Source organism: Sceloporus occidentalis, unplaced genomic scaffold (assembly GCF_023333645.1).
Source record: "Sceloporus occidentalis isolate IW3139 unplaced genomic scaffold, rSceOcc1.0.p SCAF_4, whole genome shotgun sequence".
Classification (NCBI taxonomy): domain Eukaryota; kingdom Metazoa; phylum Chordata; class Lepidosauria; order Squamata; family Phrynosomatidae; genus Sceloporus; species Sceloporus occidentalis.
This window is the reverse complement of record NW_028316984.1, coordinates 60,569,830-60,585,486: the sequence shown is the minus strand read 5'-3', so window position 1 is coordinate 60,585,486 and position 15,657 is coordinate 60,569,830. Positions and strand designations below refer to the sequence as shown.

The 15,657-nt window shown below is 39.1% G+C and overlaps 1 protein-coding gene across 1 annotated transcript in view; it reads right to left on the bottom strand.

Moving 5' to 3' along the window:
• Positions 1–3,426: 3,426 nt before the first annotated feature.
• The window catches only part of LOC149313901 (aspartate--tRNA ligase, cytoplasmic-like), a 56,441-nt gene continuing 44,210 nt past the window's right edge, over positions 3,427–15,657 (bottom strand). Inside the window, exons 10-16 of the mRNA XM_089520111.1 lie at positions 14,758–14,905; positions 13,377–13,523; positions 11,276–11,318; positions 10,856–10,936; positions 8,728–8,839; positions 6,351–6,422; positions 3,427–3,994 (exon numbers count right to left, since the gene is read on the bottom strand). Coding sequence (XP_089376237.1) covers positions 3,903–3,994; positions 6,351–6,422; positions 8,728–8,839; positions 10,856–10,936; positions 11,276–11,318; positions 13,377–13,523; positions 14,758–14,905 — 695 coding nt within the window. The 3' untranslated portion in view covers positions 3,427–3,902. The remainder of the gene's footprint in view (positions 3,995–6,350; positions 6,423–8,727; positions 8,840–10,855; positions 10,937–11,275; positions 11,319–13,376; positions 13,524–14,757; positions 14,906–15,657) is intronic.

Below are 15,657 nucleotides of genomic sequence, written 5' to 3'. Positions count from 1 at the left end.
AAGCCACTGGGAAAAATCATCCGGAGACATGGGGCAGGATGTTATCAGTACGCTGATGACACCCAAATATATTTCTCTATGTCTCAAACTGATGCAGTGACTAAGGATGGCATCTCTCCTCTGAATGCCTGTCTTGGGGCGGTAATGGACTGGATGAGGGAAAACCGACTCAAGCTGAATCCAGATAAGACGGAGGTACTTGTTATAGGAAACCCAAACCCAGGTATGGAATTATGTCAGCCAGTTCTGGATGGGGTCACACTTCCCCTGAAAGACTCTGTCCGCAGCTTGGGGGTGCTCCTTGACTCATCGCTTCACCTGACAGCTCAGGTGGATGCGACAGTCAGGAGCACTTGTTATCAGCTTCGGCTGATACGCCAACTGCGCCCCTTCCTGGAGCAGGGAGACCTTGAAACAGTTGTACATGCGCTGGTCACCTCTCGATTGGACTTCTGTAATGCGCTCTACATGGGGCTACCCTTGTTCCAAGTTCAGAAACTTCAACTTGTACAAAATATGGCAGCCAGGTTAATTACAGGTACTCGTCGTACCGATCCCATAACACCGGTTTTGAAATCCCTTCACTGGCTGCCAATTAGTTTCTGGGCAAGGTACAAGGTGTTGGTGATTACCTTCAAAGCCCTACATGGCTTGGGTCCAAAATACTTAAGAGATCGCCTACTTCCATACTGTCCGTCCCGCACTCTAAGGTCCTCGGGGAAGAATCTACTTCAGCCAATAAAATCTAGGCTAACTTCAGTCACCCAGAGGGCCGTTTCCATTGCAGCTCCGAAGCTATGGAATGACCTACCGAAGGAGATCCGTGACATTGCTACTCTTACAGCCTTTAAGAAGGCTCTTAAGACGGATCTCTTCCGGCAGGCCTTCCCTACCTAGTTCTACTCCCCATTTACTGTGACTTATGTCACTCTGTCCACCAATTCTTCTCTTAAATTTAATGAGAAGAATTACATTAAAATTAATTAAAATAAAATCCTTGCCTCAAGAAGAAGAGCCCTCCCTCCATGACATCACCATCAGACCTGGGAGGAAATTAAAAAGAGAGGCCCAACTTCCATCAGGCCTAACTGTGAATGTACTCACTTCGCTCTCTTTAATTTTATTGTATTTTATTTTATTATCTTTATTTTTACTGTTGTAACCCGCCTAGATTCCTTGTGATTGGGCGGGCTATAAATAAATAAATAAATAAATAAATAAATAAATAAATAAATATAATAATTATCATTTTGGTTGCCCTCCTCTGGACCTGGACCTTCAGTTTGTCAACATCCATTTTGAATCGTGGTGGCCAGAACTGGACACAATATTCCAGGTGGGGCATGACCAAGGCAGAATAGTGGCATTATTACTTCCCTTGATCTAGACACTATACTTTTATTGATGCAGCCTAAAATTGCATTCGACTTCGACTCCTAGATCCATTTCACACGTAGTCTCCTTAAGTCAGGCATCCTCCATCCTATATCTCTGCATTTCATTTTTCCACCCTACATTTCTCCGTGTTGAATTTCATTTTGTTAGCTTTGGCCCAGCTTTCTAGTCTATTCAGGTCATTTTGAATTTTGATCCTGTACTCTGGGGTATTAGCTACTCCTCCTAATTTGGCGTCATCTGCAAATTTGATAAGCATGCCCTCTATTCTTTCATCCAAGTCATCGATAAAGATGTTGAATAGCATTGGACCCAGGACAGACCCCTGTGGGACCCCACTGGTCACTTCTCTCCAGGATGAAGAGGAGCCATTGGTGAGCATTTGGGTTCAGCTGGTCAACCAATTACAAATCCATTTAACAGTTGCCTTGTCTAGCCCACATTTTACAAACTTGTTTGCAAGAATGTCATGGGGAACCTTGTCAAATGCCTTACCTAAATTGAGATATGTTATATCCACAACACTCCCTTCATCTACCAAGCTGGTAATTTTATCAGAAAAGAAGATCAGATTAGTCTGGCATGACTTGTTTCTCAGAAAGCCATGTTGTCTTTTTGTGATAATGGCATTGCTTTCTAAATGTTCACAGACCCTCTGTTTAATGATCTGCTCCAGAACCTTTTCAGGTATTAATGTGACACTAATTGGGTGATAATTGTTGGGATCCTCCTTTCCCCCCTTTTTGTGGGGACAACGTTTGCCCTCCTCCAGTCTGCTGAGAGTAATTCTGCCTTTTCTCTGTTCTGTTAGCATTTTGCCATCTTCTCTGCGCAGTGGCCCTACCATTTAATTTTTCTTCCTTTTGCTACGGACATACCCAAAAAAGCCTTTTATTATTCTTAACCTCTGTAGCAAGCCTGAGCTCATTCTGCACATTAGTTTTGCTGACTTTACCCCTACACATGCTAGCTATTTGCTTGAATTCCTCCTTTGGTATCTTCTTTTTCCATTTCTTTTACATGTCCTGTTTAAAACTTAGTTCAGTTGAAAGTTCCTTAGTCATCCATCCTGGTTTCTTGAGACACCTCTCATTTTTCCTCCTAGTTGGAACAGTTTGAGATTGTGTCTTCAGTATCTCCCTTTTCAGAAACTCCTATCCGTCCTGAACTCCCTTCTCTTTTAGTATTTCTGACCACGGGATCACCCTCAATACTTCTCTAAGTTTACTGAAATCAGCTCTCCTAAAGTCTAGGATGCGTGTCTGACTCTGCCTGGTTTCTCCTTTCCACTGTATTACAAACTCCAGGAGAATATGGTCACTTCCACCTAAGGATCCCACCACTTGCACCCCATTAACCAAGTCATCCTTGTTGGTTAGGATCAGATCTAAAGTAGCTGACCCCCTTGTGGCCTCTTCAACCTTTTGCATAATGAAATTGTCTTCCTGGCAAGTAAGGAATTTGCTAGACCTTAATGTTTTGGCTGAGTTTGATTTCCAAAAAATATCAGGATAGTTGAAATCATCCATCACTACTACATCTCTCCTTTTGAGAAGTTCAAACCGTACACTTGAGGACTAATTTTATTTTATCTTCATTAACCCTGTCACTAGTCACTCAGGTGATATAGAAAAAAGCTTAATGGATGAGTCAGGATCACATTCATTATATCCTGCATAAGGTGAATTGTCAGTACTAAAAACTAACAAACAACTTTTGTGTTTACTAAGATCCAAAATACACTGCAAAAATAATTCAGTTTTAGACTGCTTTACCTGCCCTGGCTCAATGCTAGATAAGTATGGGAACTGTAGTTTTGTGAGACATTTAGCCTTCTCTGTCAGTGAGTTCTGGTGTCACAATAAACTACAATTCCCAGGAATCCCTAGCACTGAGTCAAGCAGTTAAAGCAGACTCAAACTGGATTTAGATCAGATTTACATAGGAGAAAATAGATAAACGTAAGGCTTAGTACTAGATAGAATTACTGAATGAGACAAGATGAACAATGTTGAAAAATGACACATAGAATAGGTAGTTAAGAAATTTTATTGCAACCTGCATTTCAGCTAATTCATGTTTAATCAGTTAATCCACTATTTTCCAGTTGCGTCTCAACCATTGTCCAATTTGCTATTTATCAAATTTACTCATGACAGCTGATCACTCTACATTTGAGATAAACTTTGTTGCCAAGTGTCTCAAAAACAAATTTAGCTTTACTCTGTACAACTATGATTTTTTTAATTAAAATTCAAGTGTTTAGAAACTTGCTAAAGTACAAGATAATAATAGTAGTTTTAACTTGATCAAGTATATTTTCTGAAAAAGGTACAACATTTTTTACATCAGAATTAAATCATGTAAAATTTCTAATTTCAAATATTAGTAATATGTGAGTTGAATATTCACTATTGTGGCACTTCAGTAGATTAAATGCATACTGCATTTAGGCTTAGTTTTATGACAGTAAGGAACAAACTTTTAAATGCAGGCCTTTAGTCCACTCAAGGTGTTAGACGTTTAGGATCGCGAGGGAACATGGATGTTTGTCGGACATTGCTCAACCCAAGGTACAACATGGTGACTCTTTCTAATCCTGTCAAAATTAAATACAGTCTGATTAATTAGAAGACCAAGCATACATTTGTGCATGTATAAAAAGAGTGGATTGTTTTACAAATCATTATAAATGCAGGTATGACACTGAATTTTTCCCCTCTTTCTCATTTTTCAAATGTGCACTCTGTGAATTCAAATGAGAAATCTACCGTAATTTATAGCAGGATATAAAAATGCCCCACAACCAAAAGAATATATATATATGTGCATCCCACCAAAAATCTGAAAACCCAAAGTGGAATAAATGTAAAATAAAATCAGACAAAAGGAAAGATATAAAACAAATCTGCATTTCTTGCATTATGGGGTATTTTGTGACCCCAATGAATGCCCATGCTGTGCCATAGGGGGAGGGGAATCAGTTTCCCCCAGATGTAGCACTGTCACTTCTGTTTCATGGGCTCATGGTTTGTGTCATGGGACTTTTTTGTCTCCATGTTCGTTACATTGGTTGGGGGAGGGGAGTCATCTAAAGCAAAAACAACAACAACAGAAAAACAAAACAAAGCAAAAAAAAAAAAAAAAACCCAAACAGATTTGTTGACACTTTTTTGTCCCAGCTGTTTTTTATTTATAGGGGGAAAACCCTTCTATATGGCAAGTGGCTGAAATCTGAAGACACTGTTTAAACCTGTGCACCTAATGTAAGTCCCCCCCCCCCCCCCAATTACACACAATTAAGAATTTTACAGAATTATAGCACTGTGATTCCATTTTCATTACCCTGCTTGCATCTTGGGGTTTGAAGTTTGGCCAGACACCAGGGGAGCTCTCTACCTGAGAAGTCTTAATGCGTCTCCCTAAACTACCAATAGCAGGATTCCAGTGGATGCAGCTATGACAATTAAAGTGGAATCAAAATGCTATAACTAAATGTTACAGAATGCAGTGTAGATTCTGCAATAAAACAGGATAAAATGTCCCACTGTTAAACAGGTTAACAACAGTTTGTCAGGTTTTGATGAAATGAAAGCAGCAGTTAATCAAAACCTAAAGTGAAAGCTTCTCTTCTTTGCAGCCATGGCAGAAGAGGAGAGGGAAAGGAAGAGAGATTGATCCCACTCTCTTCAGCTCCCATTCATTTCTTCACAACAATTCATGGTTTACTGTGACATCTGATCTTCAGGAATTATGACAACATATTTGTGACAGTGGATTTCAGCACCACTACAGACGATCAGATAACCCTCACCCTGACCACTGATGCCTCCCTATAAGTCTACCTTGCCCCCAGCTGTTTTTCCTTCTGCCTGGTTTCAGAGCTTGGCTGGGACAAAACCAAGAATTGGGCAATGGAAGGGGCAGAAATCCAGAAGATAGTTTCCCCACCCCCACCCTCAAACATATCTGCCTTCCACCTATTTCTCCTGATCAGCCCTACAACAGAAAAATGTGATAAGAAAACCTATACAGTATTTTGCTCATAGGCTGACATCTGGTTAAGTGATAGGTGCACATGCAAGTGCAGCATATGCATATGTAAGTCTCTCCCTTTTATTTTGATGGGGAGCATGGGGCTATTCTCTTGCCCTTTTTTTCCATTCCCGCTGGCAGCTGTCAAGCCCCGGGAGGTGATGCTGCTGCTTCTTACTGGTGGGACAGAGAGTAAGGGAAGTAGGCAATTCAGTCCATGAAGGTATGGTTGTGGGGGAGTACACCTTGTTCTATGAGTGCACCTTGTTTGTCCCTCTTCCTCACTGGGTTGAATCCAGCTGTTGCTTCATGGTCTGAATAATCTCTTCCTTTCTTCTTTCATCACTGGTAAGCAGCAACAGCAGCTCTTCCCAGGGCTGGACAACTACTGTATGAACGGAATGGATGAGTAACTGCATAAGTAGTGCTATACTCCAATATAGGATCTTGGCCATCATGTTTAAGATGGCCCCTAGCTGGGGGCACGGGCTGCCTTAAAGAAGTAGCATCAAAAGGCACCTAGGATTCTCAACTACACAGCATTATCTGTATTAACAGTAGGAATACATGCTCATCAGACAAACTATTGTTTCCTTTCCTTGTTATTCCATAGCCTGGTAGTGGGAAATGGAAGAACACAGGTAACAAGTGGTAGAAATTTCTCTTTTGAATGTGGTCTTTAAATATTGTCTGATTACTTCCTTGATCATTGTTTCCTAAAAAGAAACTAAAGTGCACAGGATAGCTTATTAAAGTAGAAACCCTCAAGAGATGAACAGGATAGAATATTTCTCAAAAACCACTCTCCCTGTAAATCAAGGCTGGCTTTCTAAATTCAGCTCAAATATACAATTACCTTTGTCTTCCCTCTGATATTAAGCAAAGGCTAGTAAGGAGTAAAATAAAATGAACTATATTACCTATGCCACCACCAGCATGAGGAGGAGCACCAAAGCGAAAGGAATCAATGTATGACTTGATTTTTTCCAAATCTGAAAAGGAAGTAGTTCATTTTTGTTCAGTTCCAACTGTCATTAGCATCATAGGTCGAAAAACACTTACTTATAGTTGAAAGAACCAGTACTATTCAAAAGAAAGTTGTTTCAGTTTTCTCATCACAAAACCTAGGTAACTTTTAAAAGCACAAATCCAGTGCTAGCAACCAATGTCTTGTTAAGCCTGTTGCTCCTTAAAGCATACATGCACTTTAAAAATAAAGAAAAGAGAGAAAAGAAGGGCTCATTTGTGGTTTTTTGTGGGTTTTTTCAAGGGCTCATTTGATTCCTTCCTACTGATAGGTAGCAAGATCCCTCTTTGTATCTGTGGATAAGAGGTTTAAAAGTTAGGAAGAAAGGAAGGACCTATTCAATTTACCTGATGACAGAAAAGAATCAAATGGGTCTCTCTCGTTCTCTCTCAAGAGAGACTTTACACACTTTCCAACACATTCTAACCTACATGTTCCAAACAAAAGTAATCATGCCACACAACCTTTGTTAAAAGCTTTACAAAGAAGAAAAAGGGAACTCTGATTCCACCACAACTCCCCTGGTTTACACAATCATTTGTGGCAGTAGCATCACCGTTTTCCTTTATTATCTTTTTTTTCCATGGTGTTTATGCTGGCTGCTGTGAAGCAATGCTCTGAACAGTCCTGCCTGCCATCTTAATTTCCCAGAGTGCTTCTCTGAGTTTTACAAGGCACTCTGGATTTGGAAAATTAAGGTGACAGAAATCTATGCAGACTTTACTACACTGGAGTTTGACTACAGTACAAAAGAAGAAAAAGGGGAAAGAAAGGACAAAAGGGAAAAAAGAACAGGAAGATGCTGCCATTGTTGCTTGAAGTATTAGCAGTGCTGCTAAGAAGATTAAATGCAATATTAAAACTATCTCTCCAAAGAGAAATCTCTCCTAAAGGCTACATAACATAATATTGCTACAGGGCAGGGATAGACAACATGCGGTCTTTCAGATGCTTTTGGACTACAAATCTTATCAGCTTTCACTACTGGCTATGCTGGATAAGCCTGATAGAAACTGCAGTCCAACAACATCTGAGGACCACATATTCCTCATCACATCTATAAGGAAAAACAATACCTCACACCCTGTATCCATAACTACTTACTAAGGTATTTTACTAGCTCAGGAAAATATATTTTGACCCTCTTTCAGAAATAAAGTTAATAACTACACATTCACTAAGTGAGGTGATGGCCAGTTTGAAAAGCCTATACCAAATCCACTTGTTGTGCCACCCTTATACACAAGCCTACATTAGGGCATAACCCTATAAATCACCCCCATTTATCTGAACATGTCTGATGGTCCCTTGAGTTTCTGGATAAATGAAATATACTGAACTATAATCATAGTGAGACTGACATGCATGCTCTACAGCAGGGGTAGGCAATCTTTTTGAGCTGGGGGGCCGGGTTGCTGTCCCTCAGACAACTGGGGGGCCGAAACCAAAAAATAAAAAATTAAATAATGAGGGGGAGAGAAGCAGGCCAGCAACAACAGGCCTCGGCCTGCTAAGAAGACAAGCCCTCCTCCCGACCACCGTCTTGCTTGTCTTATTGCATGTTGTTTTTATAATGTCTTAATTTTTATTGATTCTGTGAACCGCTTTGATCACCTCGGAAAAGCGGTATAAAAATAAAACATATTATTATTATTATTAAATATATAAATAAACCAGGACAAATGTGGGACAAAATTTTCAAATGGAAGACACTTTTTTTAAAAAAATGGAGGACACGTGAAAAAAATTGCTGATTTTTTAAAAAATGTTAATATAAATGCATGTTTCTGAGGCTTCTATAGACAATTGCCCCCCAAAGGCCCCAGCGGCAATCGGCAGCAGGACTGGGCTGGGGCCGGTCCCAAGGCCTCGCCGGGCCGCATCCGGCCCACGGGCCGCAGGTTGCCTACCCCTGCTCTACAGGATGAGAACGTTGAACTTCTAGAAAATTCCCTGGAAAAGTTTCATTAGAGCCATTGCCTATAGCTAAAAACCATTTAAAATGTTGTGATATGTTGCTGAAGAAAGAAAGTACAATTTGACAGATGTCACTCTTTTTGGCAGTTAAGCCAAATCAGGCAATCCTCACCTAAGAACAGTATATACAACACCCCTACTGTGCGTAAACATGTGATGATCAAACAATCAAGGTTTCTGTTTCCAGCTTTAATCCCTCATCTCTACCACCTAGTCACATACCCTGAACTATACATTGATTTTTAAAGCTTAATACACATCTTATCAGTAAACAGCTATAACTGAAGTATTACCAATGCCATGATGCAAGGCTCTCTCAGTCAGTAGCTGTGGGTCATGAACTCGCTGAGCGCCAGACAAAATCTCTTCACCTCTCATAAACATATCATAGGAATTAGAGGTTTTCTGAAAGGAAAGAAATTATCTTAACAAATGGCAATTAAATGGTCTGTAACATGGATGGTTTGAATGTGTAAATGTAAAACTACACTGGGCTCAGATGAAGACCAGGGGTCTCACAAGAAATCAAATAAGGGTGCTTCATGGATGAATGCTCGTGCTTGGAGTCCAGGTTGAATGTGGGGGATGGTACTTGAACTAACCAATGCTAAATCTAAAGTATAAGAAACTAGAGTGGGTGGATGGGTTGGAAACTGTAAACAGACAAAAGAATGGTATAAAAATAAAGTGAACTGAGCTTTTTTTGGTAGTTTATCTCCAGTCCACCAATGTCCTAAAACACAAGGAGCAGCAAATTTAAAACAAAAGCAAATACAAAAGCAGCAAAAGCTGACTCTTGTCCCTGGCAAGTGGCAGAAAGACCTTCAAGTCTTTGTCTCAGGTAATCTCTGTAGCCAAAGATCCAGCTCTCAGTCACCTCTCTGTGACCTTTGATATCAAGTCTATATCAAACAGGGATGTCTTAGGCAAATAGCCCAAAAGGGGGCACCCTAGCACAGGAAACCAACTATACCAGGTTGATCCAATACTCAAGATTGTAATCAGCATAATCCCTAGGCTAAGAATTGGGAGATTGCTTGCATATAGCAGACAAAGGGAGTTTCCTTCTGGGAATGAAACTTTTTGTCTGAGAAGATTTATACTGATTGTCTGGTTGTTATTACATATCACACCCTGTTCTTCTCCCCTGGGAAGGCTGCTTAAGCCCATCAACTCCTGAAATACTGCCTTTAGGACCATTTCTGGGTTTAAATATGAGTGCTTTGGCACTAGTAAATTGGTCTAGTTTGGAGCCAGACAGGCATTCTGATTTCAGCCAGGCACCTCACTAGCTGGCCACCCCATGTTCTGTCAGCAGCTACTGCGCCACTTCCAATCCAGGTGTCCTGAAATTGGAGCTATGCTTCAGGATCAGTAGAGTATTACCTCTTATCAACCCTATAACTCACTATTACCTACCACCTTTGCTTCATTAGTTCTTGTGGGCACATGTGTGTTAACCCCCCCCCCTTTTAAATAAACTACATTAATTTGGAAATTGCTCTGGAGTTCTCTGGATTTGGAGCTGTTATACACAGACCAAGGTCCCAGCCAGAAGTTACCCTGGCCTCCTCAGGACCCCCAGCAATTTAGGTAACCTCTCCTTTGCTAGGGAGCAGCAACATAGGACACTTCCTCCCACAATCATTCTGTGCCCCCAGAAATATATTCCAAAATCATACAGTGCCCCAGAATTTGGAATGCTTCCTGCCAGCGACACTCCTACAGCAGGTACTGCGGTGCACTGCTGAGTCCAATTCTGAATGATGTGGATAGCAGATTATAGGGTTCTGCACTGTTCTGAAAAGCATAGCACCATTGTTTTCAAGTAAGCAGTGGAGAAACATCTTGTATTTTTCATCTTGAAGGCATATACACACAATTAGGATAAGCACAACACACATTCTGATACCCCACAGATACTGATAAATAAGTATTCCTTGCTATGACAACCCCCCTACCCATTATATATGGTAGATATAATGGTATTTTCCTCATTAGCCTGAAAAGTAACTTATTTTATATATTTTATTCATGTATATCCTGCCTTTCTTCCAATAATGAGACTCAAAGTAGCTAACGTATTTAAAAATAATACAAACAAAAAACTATACAAAGTAGTTAATAAAAGTATAAGAATCACTATTATTTGTAATATGCTTCTTTTAAATAAACCCCAGACTGCTTTAGAGATTGCTCATACAACTTTATTCTGCAAATAAGCTGTAAGCATAGGGTTAACATAAATAATTCAGAGTTTGAGAGAATGATATATACCCCTTTAACACAAAATTAAAGACCACAAACATGCCACATCCTTATGGTGTAGTTGAAATATACATCCCATGCTGACCCTTGACAGTGGACTATTCAGCAATGGGTTCATTTCAAAGCAATGGTGAAATACAAGGCTTTACTTACAGAATTTTGTGGATCTGGCATCGTATAAAAAGGTCTTACAGCCAATGGGTATTTGTCAAGAATATAGAAATCGGTGTCATACTGCAAACAATATTAATAACATTAAGCATTTTTTAAATGGAAGAGGATTTTGCAAAACATACATAGAAGCACTCCAAGTTTCATGCTTGTTCTTAATTTTGTACAAAGAAAAATATTCGAGATGCATAATTGCCAATTAAATCCAATATGCCTAAAGGTATTTAAATTCATGCCATTCTAGTCCTAAGATAATAGCTTTTAATATAAAATACTTTATATGAATGCTATGCTATGCTACAAATAAATAAATAAAATTTCTGTGGCTAGTGCTGATGCACAAATTTGACTTATAACATATTAATGCTATATTAATCAGTTACCAAGATTAATCAGCATTACCTTTTCTTTCACCAGACGGCCCAAAAGTTTTTCACTTGGGGTACTGAAAACAAAAATGCTCAAGGTCAGATTTATGCAGCAGCTGGCTCACTATGCATGTCTGTAAGACTTTATGGGACTCAAGACTTTATGTATTACCTTTGGCAAAACAGGAAATCCTACAAAGAGATAATGTATGTGTGTATAGGTTCATGCTAAATGTTTCAGAATGTGAACATAAATAATGGATTAAAGTCTCCAGACAAGATCCAAATGCAGTTAAGGAAAGGCTGTTTCAGTGCTGCCTATACCTGTTTTCCAAATCTGCAACAGGTTTCATCCCTTGTAATCAATGCTTGGCCAGCTCAGACTGCATAGTCAGTCATGCAGGGTGGCCCCTGGCTTCCAACAGTAATCACTACAGTTATATACTGACTCTGCATATAGTAATTCCTTCCCATTTGTGGCTTTGACTTTTTCAGATTTGAATATTCATGGATTTGATCAATATGTTCTATCTAGGAATCTCTAAAGCCTCCAGAGATGGTCAATGCCAGAAATCATGCTGGAGGACCTAAAGAACAATATGCATTTGTAGGTTCTCCAGAGCAATTCTGTCGATAACTTCTAGCAGATGTTGACAACAGACTTATGCTGGAGGACCTAGAGATTCATAGAGTGGTGTTCTCTTAGGTAGAAAACCCAGTGTTTTTTCATTTGCGGTTTTCCCACTTTCATGGGGGTCCTCAACCCATAACCTCCAGCAAATGTGGAAGATCTACTGTACATTATGCTCAAAGCTCTTTATAACAAAAACAGGGCTAAATCAGATATATAAATTCATTAATACATAATGCATATTCACAATTTGTCTATATAGGGAATAATGTAGTATTTAGTTTCATGCTGTGAAGAAACTTTATTACAAAGTATTGTGAAACAGTTTCTTCAGGCAGCCAATCAGAGAGAGAGAGTTTCTTTGCAAAAATAATATGGAGGAATATTATTTTTGAGTTTTTACTCTGTTATTGATACAGTATGTATACATGTGAAGCTACATGTTCTGCAAAATCATGTGGCTAATCTTCAGACTTTAAAGACCGACTCATTTAAACATTACATTTCATCAAGGGGAAATCAGTTCAAAAGTTTATTGGCAGTTTAAAGCAAAAACTGTGAGGCTTGAAAAATGGGTCCTCAGCTATGCATGCTGAACGGGTTGGGTCTTCGTTTCTGGGAGGAAGCAAGAGTTGAGGCCAAGAACATTGGGCTTTGAAGCATAGAGTGGTAAAGGAGGTGGGAAGGACAATAATACTGTCATTGCAGCCAGTCAGAGATGGGTGCTTGCTGGTTGGCTGAAGGAAGCATGTGAAAGAATTGTGCTACTATCCTTTCAACATGTTCCTCCAAGATTGAAGATGTGTTCAGATTTTTGTTCACTATTTTGTAACATTTACACTTTTATCAACCACATTTTAGCAAACACTTGATTTAAGAAGGTTATGGCAACTGCTTGCTGGCAAAGGGGCTTTAAGGGGAAGGTGTGTGTGCTGCTTTCCTTTTCCCTTCTTTACTTCTGATGACACTGTTCCAACTTGGTAGATATGCTATACCATAAAATGAAATGCTGTACAACTTCCTTCTAAGGGCAGGTGTTCGTACATGGGGTCATTCTTGAGATAATATGAACCTGTAAAGAAACCTGACAAGGGTCTAGAAAGGAAAGAGAATATACACTGCTATTCATTTGCCTGGAACTGGATCTTCATTAGTGTGAGATAAATATTTGTTCCTAAATTACTAAGGCTGCAAGTTGAACTACACTTATTTGTGTCCTTCTCTTCAAATTGATCTCTGTGTTATTTGAAATGGGGAGACTCCATTGTTACAGACATTCTTTAGAAATCTCTCTCCCCCCCCCCCCCAATTTATCTTACTGAAGTACTCTTCCATGCATATGTGCACTACAGGGACAATTCCTAACAATGGGTTATGTAAGGATTCTGACAACTCCAATCATGATTTGTCTTCATAGGAGATGCAGCCCAAATGTTATTTCAGAAGTGGTTACACCTTAAGTGTCAAAAGATACTGCTACCTTCTCCAGGAAATATGAATGTACCTGAGATCATCTTCATCACCCATTTCTACTCCAGCTTCCCGAAGCATAGCCAGAGCTTCTGGGTACTCCAGCCTCAGAGTTGGCTCCAAAAATTTGAATGGTTCACATGGAAACTGTTTGCTCACAGTCTGGATTTCAGTTTGAAACCTGCATACAGAAAAAATTATATTCTGCAAAGCAAGTGCACAAAAAAGAATGACAGTACCATCTTTTACCACAAGAGTGCACTCTGATATCATGCAAGATTTATTTTTATTCCTTCCTCTGCAGAAGGAATAACTCTAATATAACTAATATGTGACATTATACACATTTTTTAAAAAAATCACTGTACATCCTCCTATAGTAACTAAGCAGGGTGAACTTTACAACAATTATGCTAAACATCCAAACCTCATTAACCAGATATATATTTTAAAAAAAACCCAATCAATTTGTGTAAACACAGATGGAAATCAACTGTGAAAAGACAAAACATATTTATCAAGTAGGTTCTAACTTAACCAAGGTGCAACAGGAGACTGATGGCAAGTGAGAGAACCAACCTAGCCCTGTCCGTTGGCTTTATCAGAAAGAATATCTGTAAGAACTTTCTAACTAAGGACTAATTCCTTTTTTCATTCTCCTATGCAACCCCTCTTCTTTTTGTACTGGGTCTTAGATTGCAAGCCTAAACATTAAACTTTCTATGGCATGCTGGGAGTCTTTTCAAATAATAAATAAGTTCTCAACTATTAAAACCAAGAAAAGCCAATTTATAAATCTGATCAATCCCTTCCCATGTTTCATCCTTTCAAAAAAGGTATCAGTGATAACACTTCCTCACAACAGATATGAATTTTGTTAGTTAACTTATTCTCCACTGACAAACTGACTGTTTTTTTTATATCTGGTTAATGAGGGTGAGGTTTGGATTTTACACGTTTGTTCTTGCTTTATACACTTCTGTGCCCGTTTTATTGGACTATGCCGATCTCTAGTGTTTTTCAGCACAAAAAGAAAATTCTATTTTGTTCCTTCGTAGAAGATGTTTGCTCCTTAATAATTAACTGTAGTGTCAAAAATTGTTCAGGTATTTGCATAAAATGCAGACAGCTGACAAGTGAAGGCACTCTTCAATGTGTAAGCTATAAACACATACTAAAAACAGGAGCTCTTGTCTAAACCAGATGATGTAAAATCTCTGTCATATTAGTGCTTGAAGTCCATACAATGGCATGCTGTACTGTGAATGACAGCATTTCTCCAGTCTAACATGACTGGAAGCACAAGGTAGCCACTAACTATATTTTCACTTGTCAAGGTATAAGCTGTGCTGCCTATTACCTTTATAACTTGTTTTCCTTCAGCTTCTATCGCAGTATGAAGCACTTAATTTTACCTTTCTTGGAGTCCTTTGAATATTTGCACCATGGTGTCTGCAATTTCTTCCACCACTTCATGATAATGGTAATTAAAGGCCATTTCAATATCCAGACCAACAAACTCTGTCAGGTGTCTATGAGTGTTCGAGTCTTCTGCTCTAAATACTACATGAGAAAAACACTTTTTAAATTGCTTTATCACTATAAATTAATCTATCATCATTATTATTAAAACTAGCCTTAGAGAGACTCTAATAGCAAATGCTATTTTGAGTAGGCAAAATGGTAGCTATTATTGGAAACAAAACTCTTCTCTACTGCCAGCATAGCTTTTCAACTATCAATATGGATTACATGGTAATACTGTTCCTATAAACCTCACATTTCCCTTCCTTATCACAGTTAGTAAAAACTGCATTTGAAAGCAATATTGGATTTTAAACTAAAACCTTCATTATTTTCTTGAACAAATTTCTGAAAAGAAAATAGTTCACAAGCCAGTTTCTGTGCTGATGTTAAAAGCCAGCCTAGAAAATTGATTGGGGCTCCAAGTGAGACTCATTTGTAACTGATTTATATGAGTGAATACTTCATAGTCATTCAGTAGCTATAGTTCAGAGGAAAAAACTGGCAAAACCACCTCTGCCTAAGAAAACCCTTGCCTAAGACAAGCCTATGAAATTCATAGGGCTGCCATAAATTGACAGGCACATCCACAGCTCCACGTGCTTATAATCTGGGTTTTAGACAAGAAGTGGAATAACAATGGGGAGAGTGGGACATCACAGCTCTTGCCTTGAAGACCACAGGCCAATGCCAGTTCCACAGGTGTCTGAGGTATGGATATGTGTGTGTGTCTTTTTTGGGGGAGAGGTAATAAGGTCAGTAGACCACATGAGTGTTGCGGATCAGATTTT